A 23,306-nucleotide genomic window follows, 5' to 3' on the forward strand; every position below is an offset into this window, starting at 1 on the left:
AAATAATAAAAGGCTTGCAATATTTCAGTTGATTTGTAATGAATCCAGAATGTATGACATTTTTGTTTTTTTAATTGCACTACAGAAAATAATAAACTTTATCACAATATTCTAATTTTCTGAGACAGTCCTGTATTAATAATAATATTTAAAAAGGTTGATTTAACTCTAATTTAATACAGACTGTGTTGAAAAGACTCAAAGGTGTAGAGAACCAGACCCGTGGATAGGGTTGCAGACCGTCCCTTGAAAAACTGAATCGTCCCGTATTTATAAATTAAAGTGAGCCTCCCGTATTGAGCTGAAAAGGGATGCATTTTGTCCCGTATTACTGTGAGAGTCAAAAAATAGTCATAAAATGCCAATGGAAAATGGCATTGAGCTGTTGAGTTCATAAGTTATTGTTTTCTGTTTTACTACAACTATAGCTACAGTCATGGCCTTTGAGGTACAAATATGTTTAGTAAGTTTTCTAAAGACTTTCTTTCTGTTTGCACTTTTGTTATTGCACTAAAAATGTGCACTATTACAGAATGGATGTTCTGCTTTCTTTCTATTGTTTTATATTAATGCAAAATTGCTCTGTTTTTCTGAATCAACGAGATCAAATTTAAATTAAAAAAAAAAAAAATTGCTCTGCTTTTCTGAATTAACGAGATATTGTCCAGCAGATCAGAATGGGCTTTCTGTCTGAACGACCGAAAAGTCCTGAGGTGCCTGCGCAAAGTCGACAAACTAATAACAATACCATCTATATAACTTAAAGACAAGAGTATCTCCCAATGTTTCAAACCAAAAGCAAAATAAAACTGGATTAAACTAGACAAGCGGAAAATGTTTGCTTCCATGAAATCAAGCTCTCAAGTGAATTTTTTTTTTGTCTGAAGTGAATGCAATACGCTTCCGTATTAAAGTGAATTGCTGGATAATAATTTGTTTTCCATGTATTCATGGCATTCAAAAATATGCATCAATTCAATTCAGGTTCGAGTCACATAGTTAAAAAAATCATTTCACTCACAAAAAAAAGGGGCTAAAACAATTCACCACGCCAGGAAGGGTTAAGTCAATGGGGTTGACGTGTTCCCTATTTATTTTTCAGGGAGTTGGCAGCCGTACCCGTGGAGGCCTCCTGGAAGTCGGGCAGGTTGAGGTGGAGGGAGGTTTTCCTCACGCCGGGGCTGGACTCCGTCCTCTCAGCCTGCTGGATGCTGCTGCTGTCATCCGTCTCACTGGAACACACATGAGGATGGATAGATGGATGGATAGATGGATAGACAGAATGCTACCAGAGCTAAAATGAAAAGTTGCAGTGGAGGGACCGACTACACTGCAAAAAACTCAAAATCTTACCAGGAATATTTGTCTTATTTCTAGTTAAAATGTCTCATTTTTAGTCAAAAAAATCTCATTACACTTAAAACAAGAGTCACTACCAGAAAAATAACTTGTTATTTGACAATTTTCACCTGTTTCAATTAAATTTTCACTTGAAATAAGTAGACAAATCTTTTTAATTTATCTTCTCATTACAAGCAAAAAATCTTGTTCCACTGGCAGATTTTTCTACTTATTTTAAGTGAAAGTCTACTTGAAACAGGTGAAAATTGTAGTTTTTTCCAGTGATGAGTCTTGTTTTAAGTGTAATTAGATTTTTTTGACTAAAAATGAGATATTTTAACTAGAAATAAGACAAATATTCTTGTAAGATTTTGAGTTTTTGCAGTGTAGCAGGCCTATGCTGGTGGGCTAGTCCGACCCACAGGACCCTGCGAGCGGTATTACACCTCGTTTTCACTCTGGATTAGGGTTGGGACGATACGGTAACTCCCGATTCAATACTGTGGCGATATGTGGCCCACGATAACGATAACATCACGATACACGATATCTGCGATATTTGATATATTGTAAGAAATTTCATCAACAATTTATCACGATATAAGTGACTGAAAAAGAAAAAATACCCATAAAAAGCAAAACGTCTGTAGTTATGCATTTATTCAATGCCAAAACTTCATACAAGAAAGTGCATTTGTATAGAGCAGGGGTCTGCAACCCGCGGCTCTAGAGCCGCATGCGGCTCTTTAGCGCCGCCCTAGTGGCTCCTGGAGCTTTTTCAAAAATGTTTGACCTTTTTTTTTCCTTTTTTCTTCCTTTTTTTTCTCTTTATTTTCTCTTTTTTTCTCCGTTTTTCCTTTTTGTCTTTTTTTTTCCTTTTTTCTCTTTTTTTATTCCTTTTTCCTTTCCTTTTTAATCTCGACATTTTGACTTTTTTCTCGACATTTCAACTTTTTTCTCAAAATTTTGACTTTTTTCTCGACATTTCGACTTTTTTCTCAACATTTTTCTCAACATTTCCACTTTTTCTCGTCATTTCCACTTTTTTTCTAAACATTTCCACTTTTTTCTTCGAGATTGTACTTCAACATTAATCTCAACATTTTGACTATTTCCTCGGCTTGTACATGTAAACACTGTACAGCCGGACAAATTAAAGTGCATGAACAATAGTGCGGTGAATATCGCGTAAATCCATTATGTAAATGTAATTTATTTATATAGCACCTTACATCAACCTACAAGTGAACCAAAGTGCTTTACATAATAAACATACAATCAGCAAAATAAAACAAGAATAAAACATATGAACATATAAAGCATCAAGACCAAAGTATAAAAAAAGTGTTGCCACACTAGTGGGTATTAAAAGCCACCCTGAATAAATAAATAAGTTATGTGTGTTATAATAACATATCGATATTTACAGAAGCGTATTGCATTCACTGAGAAAAAAAAATCTTCTCTGTTTTTCTGAGATAATTATCTCAGAATTCTGAGAAAACTTTTAATGAAAAAATAAATCTGTTCTGTTTTTCTGAATTAACCAGATACCTCACAACTTGTAACAAGCTGACATTCACTTGAGAGCTCGATTTCATGGAAGCAAACATGTTCCGCCTGTCCAGTTTAATCCAGTTTTATTTTGCTTTTGGTTTGAAACATTGGGAGATACTCATGTCTTTCAGTTAAATAGATGGTATTGTTATTAGTTTGTCGACTTTGCGGCGGCACCTCAGGACTTTTGCGGTTGTTCAGATGGAAAGCCCCTTCTGATCTGCTGGACATTATCTCGTTAATTCAGAAAAACAGAGCAGATTTTTTTCTCAAGTGAATGCAATACGCTTCCGTAGATATTTGCCGGCAGTTTATCGATTATTTATTGCGACGGAGAGCGCAACAATATATTGCAATATCGATTTTTTCCCCCACCACTACTCTGGATGCTTTCGTTTCAGGTAAACGACGATGTTCGGACAGATCTGGTCGTGTGAAGTAATATTAGCATCACAGATTGGCATAAGCTAAGGCAGCCATGCTAAAATACTAACTTACAGTGACTGAACTAAGGAGGTGACGGAGGCTTCAGAAGCAAACGCTTATCTGAGCTTTAAAAACAGCTTGCCTGGGCAACTTCAGACACACAACACAAGTACAGGCCTCTAATGATTATAGTCTTATAGAGGTCAAGGTTCACTAAACAGCTGGTTCCTTACAAACCTCGGTACTCTCTGAGCCCCTGAACATTTCTCCCCGTCAGATCCTGACTAATCCTGCGAAGGGGAAGTTACTGCTGATGTGTCACGTATGCAAATGCACACATTCCTCTCATCTGTACCCGGCTGTCACGAGCGGCTGCAGCTGCTTATTAATCAAAGAAAAGACTCAAAGTCACTACAGGGGGTGATGATTTCCTCATTTCCAGGAATATCAGTGTAATGATGCGACACCCTCTGCATAAACATCTGGATGACAGGCTCCTCCTACATCCAGATGCTGTAGTCTCTTAAACATTAGCGAGAATCCATCAGTGTCTTTTGATACTGACACTGACCAATGACTTTACTCAAACTATTGCTTAGGTCAGGTCAGTAACTGCTGGATTAAGTCGTGCCGTGTCCGTATCCCCTTATCTTTATCTACCAAACCGGTTCCAGGGCTGGTTCTGGTTCTGGTTCTGGTTCTGGTTCTGGGTCGGTGTTGAGTTTGGAACCGGGTTTTCTGTTTCCACTGACAAAGAACTGGCTCTGGGCCAGAAAATCTGGTTCCACGGTAGCACCAACTCTTTGCTGGTCTAGGGTAGGGATCGGCAACCCGCGGCCGAATAGAGCCGAATCCGGCTCTTTAGCGCCGCCCTAGTGGCTTTTCAATAATGTTTGACCTTTTTTTTTCCTTTTTCTCTTCTTTTTTTTCTTTTTTCCTCTTTTTTCTTTTTTAATCTTGACATTATGACTTTTTTTCTCGACATTTTGACTTTTTTCTCGACATTTTGACTTTTTTCTCGAAATTGTACGTCAACATTAATCTTGACATCTTGACTTTTTTCTCGAAATTTTGTCTTTTTTCTCGACATTTCAACTTTTTTCTCAACATTTCGACTTTTTTCTCAACATTTAAACTTTTTCCTCAACATTTCGCCTTTTTTCTCGAGATTGTACGTCAACATTAATCTTGACATTTCAACTTTTTCCTTGAAATTTTGACTTTTTCCTTGACATTTCGACTTTTTTCTCGACATTTCGCCATTTGCCTTCATTCTAAGGTTTATACAAGACTTTTCATTTTTTGCGGCTCCAGACATATTTGTTTTCTGTGTTTTTGGTCCAATATGGCTCTTTCAACATTTTGGGTTGCCGACCGCTGCTCTAGAGGAAAGAACGGCTTACGTAAGCGGAGGGGGCGGAGTTGTTAAGACCAACGGCAATAGTAAGACTGGGAGACGGAGACATTTTCAAATAAGCGACATATTAAGCGATGTAACTGACGTTTGCAGCGTGGCTCCCCTTAGCACCCCAAGCTATGGAAAAACAAACCGGTTCTCAACTGGTTCACAAGTTGAACGAGTTGTGAACCAGAACCAGCTCTGGAACCAGTTTGGTGGAAAAGGGCTATGACAGAAGTACATCTGAACATGAAAGTGATGAGTAGCACGAGTACGTAGCCGTCACACTCACCTGGAGCGGCTGAGATCCAAGCAGCTCTGCCAGCGTTGCAGCATCTCCTCGCAGGTCTGCAGGGCTGCAGCCGGGCCAAACATCGCCTCTTCCAGCTTCACCTTCGTCAACAGCAAACTGAAACAAGAAACACATTCACGTCATTCATTTCTGTGTGAATGTACCCCCCTCTTTCGACCTCTGTTACCATATCGTGTGCTAATGTGTGCCTATGACACAGTAAAGTCAACCAAATCAGCTGTTAGACAAGTCAGGAGACTATAAACTGAGTGAAATTAGCTGAGGAGATATATAGTGTATTGTCAGTACTCGAGTTGTAAAAAAAAAACCAGGGGGGATGGTGGATTTTATCATATGGGGACAGATAATTTGTGCTGATTAAAAATAATATAATATATTACAAATAATAGCACTGACCAAAACACCTGCAGAAATACTGCAGGAATGACATAGCAGCAGTTAAATGCAGCCTTCTGTAAGCTTTAAATAACCACTGGGCTTACATCAAATACATCAAAACACAACAATAAAAAACACTTTTCTGAACTTATCAATATGACTCTGTCCTTCACAGGATAAGTAAAATGGATCACTGCAAAAACTCAAAATCTTAACAAGAATATTCGTCTTATTTCTAGTTAAAATGTCTCATTTTAGTAAAAAATACATTTAAAACAAGACTCATCACTGGAAAAAACAATAATTTTCAACTGTTTCAAGTAGATTTTCACTTAAAATAAGTAGAAAAATCTGCCAGTGGAACAAGATTTTTTTGCTTGTAATAAGAAGATAAATCTTGTCCGACTGGCAGATTTTTCTACTTATTTCAAGTGAAAATTTACTTGAAACAGGTGAAAACTTTCAAATAACAAGTTATTTTTCTGGTGTTATTTTTCTGGTGATGACTCTAAATGTTGAAATAGCAGTAAAAAAAAAAAAAGCAGTAAAAAAGCAGTAAAAAAAAGCAACTCCAGTACTGTGTATTGTGCTCTTTTTTTCCATCTGGGATATGTTTTGGTTGTAGTACCAGCGAGATACAGCACAACAGCTCCTTTTTCAGCCATGACGTTAGGGCTCTTTTCATAGCAGCTGGTTTAAAAAAGCGGCGTCACCTCCACACGAACCCTCTCTTCCTCTCAACAGGGCATTTCTCTTTCCAAAATGAGATCTGGCATGGTTTACGTGAAGGAAGGTGTGTATGCAAGCATGCAACGTGGGTAGACAGCAATGTATGCAATGACAAGCATGCAGAGGAGTGTGAACAATCATTTAACAACACAGCAGAAACTGAAACCCACCAAAGTCTTGCCATCATATTTTATGTGCAAGCAGAGAGATTGTTGGACATTTCTAAAAAAAAACAACCTCCAGATGAGTGATTTTAAACCACCGTACCATTGCACACTAGAGATTATCAGACATGCTAGGGGTGGCAGCAGGTAGCTCCTTAATCTCCTTCCTAATTTCAGACAACAGTGATGAGAGTTGACGGAGACAAAACGCTAAACGGCGATGCATCAATATTTGAAATGGAAAAAAACGCAGACTCTGAGCTCCTACCTGCACAAGATGAGTGGCGGTACGAAGGAAAACCAGTTAAAATGCTGTTTGCCGTCACTTACGGTGACCTCGGTCACAACAAACCACAGACGCAACTCTTTAAAGGAAACTGATGCAGATTTTCAGTTTGTATGACAAAAAAATAAAAATAAAAGAAGATTCAGGGCTTTTGCACAGAACTGTATGTATATGTGTGTTTGCCAGTGGCGAACCGTGAGCACTACCGCTGGGCCTTCACCTCATTTCTCTCAGAGAAAAGAAATCATTGTGGAAAAAAGCAACCGCTCTCACCACTCTGAAGAGATTTGATGTTCGGATTTCATGAAGGTCTACGACCTTTTGTTTAATTCTCACCCACTTGAAATCAAACCCTGATTGGTGGATTTGCCCGTCACTCTCCACACTAAAACACAAAGCTTAGCCTTCCCCGGCATTCGTGAAGTCCTAACCAATGCATGAGCCAGTTAACCGGGCCTTAATAGAGACAGACCATTCTGATTGGATAACAGGTTTTCAGGACATGAACTTGACAGTAAACTTAATTTTAGAACATAGATGAGAGAAAATCTGTTCGATATATTGTATTAAATTAAATGAGAGAAAAAAAATATTGTATATGTATCATTATTAGGGCTTGAGCACTGACAGTGCCAAGGCCCTATTGTATCTGTAGGAATTTTTTTTTTTCTTTTTTGTTTTTTTCTGATGAAATCAGGGCCTTTTTTCCCTCTAAACGTGCCCCAAAAGTCACCAAATTTTGCACACAAGCCAGGCCTGGCGAAAAATTTGATATTTAATGGTTTGCATTAGTGGGCGTGGCCTAATGGCTCAACAGCGCCCCCTAGAAAACTTTGTGCCTCAAGCCCCACAATACGGTTTGACGTACATGCACGAAAATCGGTACACACCTGTATCATGTCGCAACTTAAAGAAAACTCTCTTGGCGCCATGGCCGAAACCAAACAGGAAGTCGGCCATTTTGAATTAATCGTGTAATTTTGGCGCAATTCATGCCATTCCTTCGGCCGCTTCTTCGCCCGAACCGTAACGTGCACCCAGGTCTGTTATACATCAAAATGTGCGTCTCCATCCTGCGACGATGCTCATTACTTTTCTTTTGCGTTACTGTGGCGACGCTAGACGCCAAAAAGCGCGCCCACCCTTCATCTGATTGGTTCATATTTGATAGTTCCTACTTTCTGCCATAACTTTTGAATGGTAGGACATAAAAACTAATGGGTGGTGTCATCGGACTCGGTTTTGAGTCTTTGAACATAATTGGTGCAAATTTACCCCGCCCCTTCTTCTGATTGGTCGATATTTGATAATCCCTATTTTCTGCCATAACTTTTGAATGGTTTCACATAAAGAGTCATGGGTGGTGTCATCTGACTTCGTTTTGAGTGCTTGACCTTTATTGGTGGAAATTGCACACGCGAGGGCCCGTTCATCGCTGCTTGCAGCTTTAATTATTATTATTATTACATTTTTTTTTAGGCCTTCTCTGAAGGCGTAGAAGGCCCAGAAGGTTCCCCACTGGTGTTTCCATGAACGTAGAAGCATTTGTGGATCAATAGAAACAGTAAGAGCATGAACAACAAGCTGAGAGAGTATCTGTGGGTCTAGAGCGTGTTGAGGGTGGACTGTTTCCGCCCGGCCCTCCCGGTCGGAGGAGACTGGTTAAGTGATGTGGGAGCCTCAGACGGGAGCTCGCCGGCGTGCATGCGCGTTACGAGCCGCGGTAATTGCCAGAAAGGGCTCTCTGAGGATTCTCAGTCCGTCACGGGCCTCACTCATCCATGGGAGGGAAGACGGAGGGAGAAGGAGAGCTGGAAAGACTGTGGTGTTCACCACGTCTGACGGCTGCCCGGCTCTTGAATGCTCTGCCAATTATTGTGCGGGCTCCTGTCAGGGGGTTGGGTTTGGGGGGGGGGCGTGAAGGAGAACAGCAAGAACAAAGACATGGATGAAGGAACCGAAGAAGGCTGATGATCAACTGCAAACAGACGAGTAGGAGTCGGGGGAGTAAACTCCAGTAGAAACCGGCCTCGTTACGACTGGAGGACCAGCGGTGTGTGTGGATAGTTATGGGGGGGGGGTTTAAAGTGTGCGTTTAGGAGAAAAGTGGGTTGGATTTACTGACATGCACATGACAAGTGCTGGCGAGGGACGCGGCGTGCAGGACACGCCTGCCAGCAGGACGCCACCGGAGAGAGCGCCCGTCTCTCCCAGCCGCCCATTACCGGAGTGACAAAGCGTTGAGCAAGGCAGCGACGGTGTAAAACCATCTGGGGCCTGAAATGTCAGGAAGTATGTGTGTGGGTGCGTGTCATCTGTTCAAGGAAGGAACTGTCTGTCATCAGCTTATATTAGTAGACCTCAAAATGCTACAATCCACATGATAATACACTCAAATACTTCATGTACTGTTGGTGTGTTTAACACAAATCCTTCTGAGTCGCAAATTCAATTATACGATGAGGAATGCTGGGAACCAACATGTTACTGCTAGTGCATGTTGCTAATACTGTAATAATATTACTTTTTTTCCTAAAATGACAAAAGAGAAGTGTAAGTACGGAAGAGTGTTAGGGCCGCTGAAGAAAAAAAACTAAATTCTGAGAAAAAAGTCAGAATTCAGATTTTCTTTTGAGAAACCTAAAACAAAAACAAATATTTTTTTTTTTTTAATTCAAAATTTTTTGTGTTAGGTTTCTGAAAAAAGTCAGAATTCTGAGATTAAAATAAGAATTCTGATTTTTTTCAGAAGACTAAAAAAAAGGTTTTAGGGAGGATTTTTTTTGAAATTTCTATAAAAAGTCAAAATTCTGACTTTTTCAGAAACCTAAAATAAACCCAAAAAAATGTAGGGAAGGATTTCTTTTTTCATTTCTGGATTTCTAAATTTCTTTTTTTTGTTTTAGGTTTCTGAAAAAAATCTGAATTCTGAGAAAAAAGTCAGAATTCTGATATTAAAATAAGAATTCAGACTTTTTTCTCAGAATTCTGACTTTTTCAGAAGCCTAAAAAAAATATTTTAGGAAGGATTTTTTTTTAATTTCTAAAAAAAGTCAAAATTTTGACTTTAATCGCAGAATTCTGACTTTTTTCTCATAATTCTGACTTTAATTGCAGAATTCTGACTTTTTTCAGAAATCTAAAACAAAAACAATTTTAAAAGGATTTTTTTTTTTTCATTTTTAGATTTCTAAATTACTTTTTTGTTTTAGGTTTCTTAAATTGATTAATACATAGATTAGACTTTTGTTTCCAGTTCGTTAGAATGGTTTTCTTTGCGATACATAAGGCAGTGAGAACCAAGTGAGCCAAGTTAGGTTCCCTGTGGATCTCACCCAGGTGACCTAGTATACATAGTGTGGGGCACACAGGAATTCTGTAATTGAGCCATGTGGATAAATCTTCACATACCTCCATCCAGAATTTCTGCACAGATGCACAAAACCATAAAGCATGCATATAATCTTCAGGGGTGTTCTCTGTGCACTGTGAGCAGATATTAGAGGGTGCAAAGCCCATCTGGAACATCCTTTGTCCTGTATAATGTGTTCTGTAAAGAACTTTGTATTGTGTGTGAGATTAAAGTCAGAATTCTGACTTTAATCTCAGAATTCAATGTTTTTTTCTTCAGTGGCCCTAACCCTCTTCCGTATGTAACCAATTACGAACTGAATTTCAGTAATAATGTCACGGCTACCGGGAAATGAAAGGACTCATCTAGGCTCCACTTTCACTGAGCTCTGGTGAAGTTTGCTAAGTGAGTCATGATGCACGGAGAAGTGCAGACAGAGCAGCAGCTACTGTAGTGACGCTCGCTCGGATGATGGGGACATAAAACACTCACAACCAGCGACTGAAAGTATGTGGTGATGCAGATAGACTGGTCTGTGTGCGTTTGTCACCTCGAGCCTGGACTCGTGGGATGTCCCAAAGTGACTCTGAAACCTCCAGCTTCAGCCAGAGTTCTGATATAAAAGCCCTTAAAGAGGACCTATTTGGGCATCTAATACCTATTTTAAACAGGCCTTGAATGTCTTAAAAACAAGCTTTTAATTGTTTTTGCTAAATAAATTAGAAATTCAGCCTCTGAGCCATGTCTTTATCTTCTCATTCTCTAACCTCATTCTCTATGCAGGATTCCGAGTGGGCGGGGCTATGATAATGAGGCTCTGTGCTGATTGGCTGCCTGAATGACGCGATACACCGTTATGAAAAAATGGTGGAAGCTCCGGCCGGCGGAGTTAACGTGTCCCTAACACCGTGTCCTAAATGCATGCGATGCAAGCTAGCGTTAGCGACAAAATCAATTCCATTGCTTTATTTCCTATTGGACTGTCCTAACTGGCCGTTTTGAGCTGAACATTTGTCGGACGCCCTGCTTCTATTTTCTTCCTGTCGCTCGTGTTGAAAGCCGGTTGAAAGCGCTGTAGGAAACGGTCACGGATGAGGAACGGCTGATCCAGTTAGTTGAAATGAGAAGTTATCTCTATGATTCCTCCTCATTTCACTACAAAAACCTCAATAAAGTGGCAGCTGCTGGAGGGAGATGGACAGAGAGCGTCCGATGTCACGCAGTGCTACGATAGCCGGACACTCGCATGCAGTTAGGACCAACCCCCGGGTCTCGCACACAGCAGGCGCGCCGATTTTTTCCATTGTCCAGCCGCGGTACTGCAACCAAAAATCCCATGGGGCCCAGAAAGCTTTTTTCCCATAGACCGCAATAGTAAAAGAGAAGCCTCTAAAACTGTTCACAGGAACCTCCAGCTGTAATCACCGGCAATTACTAATCTTTGTATTCTATATTTTTAAGTCATGGACTTTATATCCGTCAAAAATGTTTTATAACGGCCAGAAAAGTCAAAGAAAAGTCTCTTTCTGGGCGTGACGTCACGGATGACGTCACGGCCGTGTCCGTGCATTCCACGGATGTTTTATATTAATATATATTATGTAATTATATTATATTAATACATTAATAATATATGTAATACTATACATGTAATAATATACATTAATTCATATATTATATTAATACATATTATATTAATCGTCATTGCCCCAGAGCATCATGGGAGGTGACTCAACTGCGCTTGCTCTATGGGCCCGTATACGCGGAAGTAAACCCGGAAGTCAGGAAATATTTCGGCGTATGCGCTAGGTGAGCAATTTACATTGAAATGAGTGGGCGGCCATTTTCCTATCTCCTATCCAGTTATTTAATACATCCATGGTTAGGACACGGGGTTTAGTTGTGGGCGTGGTTTGCATTTTGGTTACGTAACGAAAATGTGCAGAATCTTATTGGCTCGTAGATCCACATCACACTGGACGGCTCATCCGGGCGGCTGTACAGACACTGCAGAATCTGGTTGTTTCCTCCTTCTCTGAGTTGCTGAGGGGAGACCACTTTATATATGTTAAAGCAAGAAAAAACTTGTTTTTCATAATAGTTCCTTCTCATCTTTAGAAACCCATAGATCCATATTATCCTCTCAGTGGTTTAGTCTCAGACTGCAGGTTTACTTGTGGGTCATAAAGCAATCTTTTTTTGTGCTTTTTGGTATTGGACTCAATTGGAGTGAATTACATTATGGTAAGTAATTCATGCATGGCCGGACTATAACTTTAATTTAATTTGACGGTGTTTAACGGCGTGGTATGAAAGCAATCTGAATGTGAACAAGATGAGATGATTGTGGATTTTAAAAACAGCCAGGATTAAGTTGAATAGTTTTTCCATCAAAGGAGAAGAAGTGGAGGTGGAGGAGTATAAATACCTCGGTGTTCACCTGGACAACAGACTGGACTGGAGATGCAACACTGATACTGTTCAATAGATAAGACAGAGCTGACTCTACTTCTTCTCTTGAGAGCAATTACTTGGCTCTAAAGTCACCACCTACTCAAACGCTTTGAAAAAAGTAGCTCTTTACCTTTGATATATTTATTTAGGTTCTGAAAACACGTTACAGTGAGCAGGTCAGGATTTCAGGAGATCACACGACAATGATTTAACCTCAAATCATTCTGAATAAAAGTAGAAAATCAAACATTTTCTTTCTTTGCAGCAAATTCTCCCCTTTTTAAATTCAACGAAGAAATGAGCTGATGACTTGCTGCTTATTTTCCTATTTTTATTAACTTTCCTGGAAAATTAAACTTCTAAATGCTAATCTTTATTTATAAGCAGAATTTTTGTTCTTGTTTGGAGTATCAATAAAGCCTGGGTTTATCGGGCCTATAGTTGAGTTACCATTAGCAGGGGTCCAGTGTACTTTCTTTTTCTTCTTCTTTTATTTATTAGCAGTTGGAAAACAGTGAAAGTCACTGGTGTCACTGACTGCGTTTCCATGCACTCAATAACCCTTTTAAAACCCGAATATTGGCAATAACCCGGTTTTGCAACACCAATAACAGAATATCCCCATCAAACGGAACATGAATTTTTTTCTGCTCATGCTCTGTTTGCAAGGAATCCTGGTCTTTTGAGTCCAGAAAGTTCTTATACACACGGAGAAACCAAGACCAGGAGGAGACTAATCACTTCATAAATGTAATGAAGGATATGAACATTTCTGCATTTGTAGACGGTAGAAAGTACCGGGATAGAAGATTTACAAGAAGGGGAGAGAAAAGTTGCGCAAAGCAGCATTTGTTTTGAATTTGGATACAGGAAGAAGAAGCGGAAATTACGATAATTGCGTCATGATGTTCTCCGCGCATCACTATAATTGTCATTCCATCAATAAATGTGGTTTTACTGCTATTTCAACATTTAGAGTCATCACTAGGAAAATAACACCAGAAAAATAACTTATTTGACAATTTTCACCTTTTTCAAGTAAATTTTCACTTGAAATAAGTAGGAAAATCTGCCAGTGGGACAAGATTTATCTAAAAAAAATCTTGTTCCTCATGCAGATTTTTCTACTGATTTCAAGTGAAAATCTACTTGAAACAGGTGAAAATTGTTGTTTTTTCCAGTGAAGAGTCTTGTTTTAAGTGTAATGAGATTTTTTTTACTAAAATGAGACATTTTAACTAGAAATAAGACAAATATTCTTGTTAAGATTTTGAGTTTTTGCAGTGATCCATTTTACTTATCCTGTTAAGGACAGAGTCATATTGTTATCAATATGACTCTGTTCAGAAAACTGTTTTTTATTGTTGTGTTTTGATGTATTTGATGTAAGCCCAGTGGATATTTAAAGCTGTTTTGGTCAGTGCTATTATTTGTAATATAACCAAGTCCATCACTGTGATGTTAAACTCCAGCACGACGGGATTTTGATGCCGACTAGCTCTTATATTACTTCAGCATTTCTATTTGAAAACACTGATTTCCCAAACTGGGCCAGTTCAACACATGACTCATGATGAAAATGTGCCACGCAGGAACCACAGACAGCTCTTAACCCCCGTATAAGTAGTTTCAGCAGTCCCATTAGTCCTTTTATTTGTTGGTTGCCTCGTTACGTAACTCGGAGGCAGCTAAAACATCTTAATCACAACAGTGTGTTGCTCGCGTGAGGGTCTCACCTATTTGCTTATTCAAATCTAACTGTAGTTTCTTTTCTTCTGGCACGGCAGAGTCAATCTCATCACGATCACAACATGCAAGGCTACACGGTAGATTACGAGAGCTGTCATTTCCAGCCTCCCGGGGCCGAGGCTGGCGTGTTTTGCACGGCGCAGCGTTTGACAACTGAAGCAAAGAAGTGAGTATTTTAGCTGGGAGCCATCGCTCAGCGGTGGCCGACGAGTGCGAGTGTAAACTACACAACGGTAAGTAATAATTTTCCCCTTGAAAAAAAGTGGTCCGAATGCAGTATTACTCACTCTGCACTCCCACTGATCAGAGTGTGTTCTCTCTGCAAGCACAGCAGGCATGAACACACATACGTGCAAATGTATGTCACGCTTGACTTTACACGGTCTGCACACACACACACACACACACACACACATACACAGATATTAAAGATTAAAAAAGCACAAGCCTGTGCAGACAAACTTGCACCACTAGGTCACCCTAAGCCCGGGCCCGGCATGCAAGTTCAGGCTAATACTCGTCTGCACAGATGCACAAACACGCTAAACACTTTCTGGAGCTGCAACATCCCATTAGACCAATGCAGAATCACAGGATTCATTCATTTATTTATATATTTATCACGGATCCCCATTAGTCCTCACTGCAGTGAAGACTATTCTTCCTGGAGTCCAGCATTGCACACATAAAACAATAAAATACAATCCTTACAATTAAAACATAACTAAATCTAAACAAAAATGATCTGAGATGTGATGGAATTCAACTCTTAAATTGTTGAAACCAGCCAGAACCAAACAACAAAAAATATTCAATTTTTACACTCAGAATTTCAGAATAAACCAAGAATTTCAGAATAAACCAACAAACTAAAACTGACTTCCTTGCTAAGTACTGCTTTTCTTAATTTATTTTTGAATGTAGCTCTATTGTTTATCACGATTAACCCTTGTGCTGTCTTTGGGTCAAGGGAGGGGGAAGGGAGAAAAGAAGGAATGAAGGAAAGAAGGAAGTAAGGAAGAAAGGAGAATGGAAGGAAGGAAGGAAGGAAGGAAGGAAGGAAGGAAGGAAGGAAGGAAGGAAGGAAGGAAGGAAGGAAGGAAGGAAGGAAGGAAGGGAGGAAAGAAGGAAGGAAGGAAGGAAGGGAGGAAAGAAGGAAGGAAGGAAGGAAGGAAGGAAGGAAGGAAGGAAGGAAGGAAGGAAGGAAGGAAGGAAGGAAGGAAGGAAGGAAGGAAGGAAGGAAGGAAGGAAGGAAGGAAGGAAGGAGGAAAGGGAGTAAGTAAGGGAGAAAATATGGAAGGGAGGAAGTAGGAAGGAAGTAGGAAGGAAGGAAGGAAGGAAGGAAGGAAGGAAGGAAGGAAGGAAAGAAGGAAGGAAGGAAGGAAGGAAGGAAGGAAGGAAGGAAGGAAGGAAGGAAGGAAGGAAGGAAGGAAGGAAGGAAGGAAGGAAGGAAGGAAGGAAGGAAGGAAGGAAGGAGGAAAGGGAGTAAGGAAGGGAGAAAAGATGGAAGGAAGGAAAGAAGGAAGTAAGGAAGAAAGGAGAAAAGAAGGAAGGAAGTAGGAAGGGAGTAAGTAAGGGAGAAAAGATGGAAGGGAGCGAGGAAGGAATGGAGAAATGGAAAGAAAGAAGGGAGGGAAGAAGGAAGGAATGGATAAAATAAGGAAAGAAGGAAGGAAAAGCAAAGAAGGTAATAAAGGAACGAATGACGGAAGGGAGGTAGGAAGAAAAAGGAGTAGAGGAGGGTAAAAAAGGAGGAAAAGAGGAAAGGAGGAAGGAAGGAGCGAGCATGGCAGGAGGAAAAAAGGATAGAAGAATTGGGTCATTTTGAAGGAAGGAAATTCTTGGTTTATTCTGAAATTCTGTAGTGTAAATTCTGTAGTCTGAGTGTGTAAAATTGAATATCTTTTGTTGTTTGGTTCTGGCTGGTTTCAACAATTTAAGGGTTGAATTCCATCACATCTCAGATCATTTATGTTTAGATTCAGTTATGTTTTAATTGTAAGGATTGTATTTTATTGTTTTATGTGTGCAATGTTGGTCATTTTGACCCAAAGACAGTACAAGGGTTAAATGTGGAAGCTTATTCCAATATGTTACTGCTCTAAACATTGTAGCGTCTTTAGTGCATTGGTTCTCGGTAGAGGAAGAGTAAAGTGAACACCAGCAGCAGATCTGGTTGCAGAGCCATGTTGAGTATTGCTGGGTTTTAGATGTGATAACAAATTGATAGGTTAACCAATATTCCAGATGTTGAACAAAAATGTTACCAGGCTCCACGCCAGCCTTTGGTCAACTTTTATCCAGGACAATGCCGCATGCATCCACTCAACATTACTCCTAATCTTCCTCTTTAGTACAAACAGTGAGGCAACAATCATCTCCCCCCTCTCCATCCCTACACTCACGCATACACTAGACCCTCCCCCTCTTTCCAGATCTTGCCTCAGCTCTCTGTTGGTTTCACAATCCCTTTTTACATCGAAATACCCCCCTGCTTAAGAAGTAATTACAAGGTTCATAGAGAGAGAACAAAACACCAGAAAAAGTGTGCAAGAAAAGAGATTAAAGGGAATAAATACGAAGGAATAGCGATGGAGAGGGAGCGAGGCAGAATCCGGGGGTAGAGGATGAGGGAGAAGAGGAGGAAGAAGAGATTCCTTATGCTAGAGCGAGCAGTTTGCTGCGTTGCAGAGAGTCAGTGACTAACAGGAATCACATACATCCATGCACATGTGCATCAGCACATGACATGCATGTGCAAGATAGAGATCCGGCAATTTATTTTTTTATGTTTTGCATCCTCCATCCCCTCAAAAAACTGCAAACAGACAGTAGGAGCCGCTTTTGATCTGGGAGATTTGATCTCTGACGCCTGCTCGCGCTGATCTTATTACACGAGCTCCTGGCTGAGAAAACACCGTCCCGTCACCGTCACTCATCTGCAGCTTTCATCAGCCTGGCTTTGAGGTGTGGAGCCCGGCCTCACTTCTGGAGCTCCTTTATAGCTGCATTTATCGTGACGGGAAAACCCAACAAGAATTACTTAACCCTCTCCAGTTTCCAAAGGTAATAAGATTAAAAGTAGCAGCCAGGTGCTGATATCAGTGGGATTTGGGCTTGTTTTGGTGGTTCGCTGGTTTGGAGCCTTCGTGTTTAAACATGATGCCCATATTTCCATAGAATTATTAACACTCAGACTCCTAGATTTATCTATAATAAACGTATTGTTCAAATATTCATTAATATAACACTTGAGGGGTGAATAGTGGTCGGATTATGTCACCCTTACCTAAGTCTGACTCCATGAAGAGGACAGTACTTTATAGATCAGTTGCACAATGGAAAACCCTTCCAGGTGAGACTCATGACATCAAAAGAGGCTGATTTAAAACAAAGACCATTCCAGTCCCAATCCCCCCCTAGTCCTACTTTTCAGTCCTACACCTAAATTTTGCGCGTTCCCGTGAGGGTAGTGGTGTCCCCATTCCCCTTTGCATGTAGGGATAGTGGACATAACGAGGGCTAGTGTGTATGAATCTATCTCTTCACAGTGAGGGATTTCAGATGCTGACTTCGAGGGCCAGAAAAATTTCCCAGAATGCTTTACGTCATCATTTGCAGACTGAATCAAACAAAAAAACATGGCGGACATTTCTTATTTTTTAGTGAATAAAATCAATATTTTGAGTTAGTTTCTGCATAAAAATGCATTTTGATTACATTTCTAGCGAGAAATATATGTTTTACTTTCATAATATTCACTCAGTGAATGTATATAATCACTCGCTTGCCCGTTGTTGCGAAGGCTTTTCAGACCTCACCAGAATAAAGGCTGATTTATGGTTCCACGTTAAATCGACGCAGAGCCTACGGCGTAGGTTCTGCGTCGATTTAACGCGGAACCATCCTGGCCTGTGTTCCCCCCCCCCCCCCCCCACCATCCCCGGTCATCCCGTTGCTGCTTCCACCTGACTGCTGTGTGCTGTTGACGTCCCCGACTCCCCCAGTCTGGCCTTCGGCAGGAGGGTCCCCCCTTATGAGCCTGGTCCTGCTCAAGGTTTCTTCTCTCCTAAAGGGGAGTTTTTCTTGCCACTGTTTGGCTTAAGGTTTTTCTCCCACTAGGGGAGTTTTTACCTGCCATTGATTATATAATAATTGCTCAGGGGTTTATGTTTATGTTTATGTTTATGTTTATGTTCATGTTCATGTTCTGGATCTCTGGAAAGCGTCTAGAGATAACATCTGTTGTATTAGACGCTATATAAATAAAATTGAATTGAATTGAATTGAATTCTCATCCCGAAAACATCGGAGCAAATTTCAGGCGTTATTTGGATAAACTGAGCCCAGGTCGGGGATCTTAACGGTTACTTTTACGGCGGAAAAAATATTAAAACTTAATGAAGTGGCATATTAACAGCGCTACAGCTGAAATTAAAACAGCTTTTAGCTCTGGGCTTCCTGATATGGTGTGACGTATGTGCAAACGTAACTACGCAGTCGCTTACGTACCCGAACGTAAACCACGCAGTGACGTAGCAAGTGGTGTCCCAATCCCTAGGGAAGATTACAAGGGCCCTAACCCTGTGGCTTCATTTTTAGGGCTAGTGGTAGAAAGTAGGGGGTGTATTGGGATTGGCCTAAGAACGTATTTGTTGTCATCACCTTAACATCATATAGCGTATCGGATTGGGTGAGATCAATACATCAAAAGACATATGATTTGTATTATGTTTTTCTTTGTTTTTTTAATTGTAATTTTTTTTAAATTTTTTTTAAATGTACTCTATGGGCCTGATTTACTAAGATCCTAAATAAAGAGTACTAAATTGCGTGTGCACTGAAAAAGTTTGCACGTGCTGTTGTTGTGTGTTTTGCGGGTGATCAACTAAGAATGCTTGCGCAATTGATAACAGATGCAAACAGCAGTATTTAAATGAGGTGTTGCGTGTCTTAAGGTTTGCGCCATGGAGAGTCTGGATGGAAAGCAGGATAGTCGCAAGCGCAAAATTAAATTTGACGAGTTGGAGTTAGAGATATTAGTGGAAGAGGCAAATAAACACATTCATGAACTACAGCAAAGAAATTTAAACATTACCAAAAGAAACGCAATATGGGAGAAAATCTGCGATAGAATAAATGCAGTTGGTAAGACAAAAAGAACGGCAGATGAGGTTAAAAGAAGGTGGCAAGATATAAGGCGAAGAACTAAAGAAAAAGTGGCCTTTAATAAAACTTGTGCAACCATTTTTAAAATAGCATGCAGCAGAATAAAGACTCTCTCTCTCTGCGTATTCTTTGATTTTGGATGTCGCCTCCTTGCCACAATAACAGCAGCAGCAGATTAGCACCTTCCTTTCGAACGTATTAAATACAGACGCAATCACAATCCCCGCAATTACTTTTAGGCTTGGTAAATCTCATTGCTCGTGGTAAATGGACCAATTTGCATCTTCCCCTCTGGGGCGGGTACGCCCCATATTGATTATTCATCAGGGCAAAAGTACTAAATGAACAGCGTGTGCTATTTTGCGCATTTCAGAGACGCAGTCCTCTTTGCACGCTGTTAGTAGATCCACTGGCACTTTGGTTTGCGGGTGCTGTCAAGTTTGTACACGTTTTTACACACGCAAACCTTTAGTAAATCAGGCCCTATGAATTGAGATTGTATATTTGATTTTGTATTTTATTGTCTGCACCCCAGGAAGACTAGCTTTCATTTTGGCGTCAGCTAATGGGGATCCTTTTAAATAAACAAATAAAGAATGCCACGAGGCAAAAACATCATCAGTTGTTTAAGAGGAGCAGCTGCTTCTCATCTAACTGGGAAGGCCATTTTCAAACTATTTCAAATCCTTCAGTTTACAGTGATAGGATTATTTCGTTCCAGCAAGTTCCCCTGAAGGTCAGACTGTCGAATGTTAAGAGCAATAGTAATGACCAAAGAGAAGTTGTTTAACCAAAATGTGGAAACCAAATACAACGTATCACCAAACCTCACTCGTGGAGGTGGAGGAGTGATGGTTTGGCCTCGCTGGCGTCGTGCATTAATGGTGCTACTATGAATTGACAAAAATCATACTTTACCTATTACTTGGAGCTATTGTTGATAAAAGTGGCTTCACAAATTACAAAAAAGTTTATTTTTTTAGCACACTACTACTATATTTTGGCTTAGTTTTTGTCCAAAAGCTGAATTTCAAAAGCCCAGCGTCTGTTTTGTTCCCAGGATGTGCCCACAGGTCAGGGGGAAAGCTGGCTTACAGTAATGCCTGGAGAGAATGGAAGAAGGGCATTAAAGAGCACGGATACGCAGTGAGAGACACAACAACATGACAACAACCCCTGTAACATGCTGAGAGGTATTAAAGCCACAACCGACTAAAAGAGCCATATATCTCACTGCCCGACTGTGTCATTACGCTGCCTTAGACCTAAATCCCATCCGGGGACGGGGGAGCTGCACTCAGGTGAGATCTGCTTTCAGTCAAACATGACATCACAGGAGCAGCAGGACCAAAATCATGTTCTACCCATTCAGAGGTTTTCACTAACATGTATAACCTGTCCATGTAGCTGGTTGTAGGAATGGCCGATATTTTACCGTTCACGATATACCGTCAAAAAAATTCCCCACGTTAAGAATTTGTTGATATGAGCCAGAAAGAAAGAAAGAAAGAAAGAAAGAAAGAAAGAAAGAAAGAAAGAAAGAAAGAAAGAAAGAAAGAAAGAAAGAAAGAAAGAAAGAAAGAAAGAAAGAAAGAAAGAAAGAAAGAAAGAATTCCCGTTGATACGTGTTTGTGTAATAAACATGGCGGATCTGAGTCATTACAGTTTTGCAGTACAGGTGTAACTAATTTAATTGGTTTTTATTAATTACATTTAATTGGTGTAGTTTAGTAGTATTTAGTATCTTTTAGAGCAGTGTTTTGGCTCCAAAGACTGAATGTGGTGATAGATTTATAGTTACAAAGGTGGAGTTGAATTGGTATTTTTTTATCGTCATTTTTATCGTTATCGAGATAAATGCCAGAAATTATCGTGATACATTTTTTAGTCCATACCGCCCATCCCTAGTTGTAACACCTTCATGCATCACATCCACCAGTGTTGTCCGAGCAACAACAGAGCAAGCTGTCGAGTAAATATTAAATATATAAAAAATAATTAGCAATAGATTTCATGGCATCTTAAGCAGAGGAAGATTGTATATAATGTAACGTAAACATATTAGCTAAGTGAATAAATATTCTGGAGTGGTTAAAATAACTTACAATTGATGTCGGACAAATAAAAAGAAACTAGATTAATAATAAAACAGCGTTTCTCAATCAGCATGCTGGATCAAACTGTGAGGTTAATCAACCTTTGAACTTGTTTTGTCATTATGAAACTGTCACATGCTTGGCTGACAGAAGCCACATCAGCCACTTCCTGATCTACTCAGGTTTTTGGACTGTCTTGGTGACAGCTGACCACTGTAATGTCAAGACTCAATCACACGTTATCACTTCCACCCCATTGTCTACTGTCTAATTGTTTACTACCCATTGTTCACTGTCTAACCATTTACTGTTGACAGTCCTAATATGGTCATTTCCTGTCAAAGTTTTTTAATAAAAGCATCTTCTGGGAGGAGAATCTTGGGGAAGCTCAGGAGTTCTCAATGAGGGCCACACGTTGCCCTGCACTGTTGTTGCTCTCCCCCTCCTGCAGGAGTGCGCTAAAAACCCATTCCAAGGTAGTCTCTGTGTCTTTCCTCGTTATGAATTTATGTAATGTTGTTTTGAACCCAACACAAACGGAAGCCAAGTTCCAAGTTCGCCAAGTTTGGATTAGTTCCCGTTGTACCCTGACATAAGTAGTTCCAGTTTAACCCTGACGTACGTAGTTCCCGTTGTACCCTGACATAAGTAGTTCCCGTTGTACCCTGACATAAGTAGTTCCCGTTGTACCCTGACATAAATAGTTCCCGTTGTACCCTGACATAAGTTGTTTCCATTGTACCCTGACATGGGAGTTTATTCCCATCAATTCATGTATACTGTATATTCACTTAACTTTGAAAATTCCCAATTTTCCAACCTTAGTCTCAGTGACTTTGGTCCAGTTGCTCCGACACCAGCGATCATAAAGTGCTTTGAGAGGCCCAGTGTTGTAGCAGATCCACTTCACACGACCCCGTCCCGTCTTTAACTTAAGCTTTGTTTTCCATACATTAGTTCCCCAGAAACTGATGAACAATCACCTCACTCTGCTCATGAACTCCGGACATCTTTACTGACAAACTGAAAAACACCGTCCTGAACATCAGCCCAGTGCTCCATCAGTCTGGCCCAATTACATTACATTACAGTGGAATGATGAGACCAGATACAAAGACTGTGTTTAAATGCTAACCTGGTTCATAGCATTGGTCTTCAGAAGAACCAGGAAAATGACACTTCCTTCACTTCATTACAAATGGTGGAGAGATACAGTATAGACAGTAAACATCATTTTTAAATTCTCAAAGGATCTGCACACATAATACTTTCTACTTGATGAGGAAAGCTCAGCAGAGGCTTTTCTTCACGACAAAGCAATAAAAAAAAAGCCAATCATCCATCTCAGGTCTCAGTGAATTTACAGAGGAGCAGAACAGAGGGAACTCCCTGGATCTGCATCAGAGTTCAGTACAAATGCTGCACTGCAGAGAACCAGAGAAACCTGACCCAGGTTGGCGGATTTATGCTGGTGGGAACTAAGCTCTCAATCTGGATGCAGATTGTGGTATTCACCAACAATAGATAGATAGATAGATAGATAGATAGATAGATAGATAGATAGATAGATAGATAGATAGATAGATAGATAGATAGATAGATAGATAGATAGATAGATAGATAGATAGATAGATAGATAGATAGATAGATAGATAGATAGATAGATAGATAGATAGATAGATAGATAGATAGATAGATAGATAGATAGATAGATAGATAGATAGATAGATAGATAGATAGATAGATAGATTTATATAGTGATAGAGAAATATGTATAAAGACAGAAAGATAAAGATAGAGCGATAGATAGATGTAGGTCACGTACTCTCCTGCTTTCCACTTTGACATTAGTTTAACCCACATTTTTAGTCGTTTTGTATGAAAGGTGGCAGC

General features: G+C 40.0%; 1 protein-coding gene across 1 annotated transcript in view; it reads right to left on the minus strand.

Annotated features, from left to right (window-relative positions):
- ttc7a (tetratricopeptide repeat domain 7A) overlaps window positions 1–23,306 on the minus strand; it is a 155,521-nt gene that overhangs the window by 60,538 nt on the left and 71,677 nt on the right. The window contains 2 exon segments of the mRNA XM_061744697.1: window positions 1,120–1,232; window positions 5,016–5,132. Of these exon segments, the coding sequence (XP_061600681.1) occupies window positions 1,120–1,232; window positions 5,016–5,132 (230 nt within the window).

The sequence above is a fragment of the Cololabis saira genome, chromosome 17 (assembly GCF_033807715.1).
Source record: "Cololabis saira isolate AMF1-May2022 chromosome 17, fColSai1.1, whole genome shotgun sequence".
Taxonomy (NCBI): Eukaryota; Metazoa; Chordata; class Actinopteri; order Beloniformes; family Belonidae; genus Cololabis; species Cololabis saira.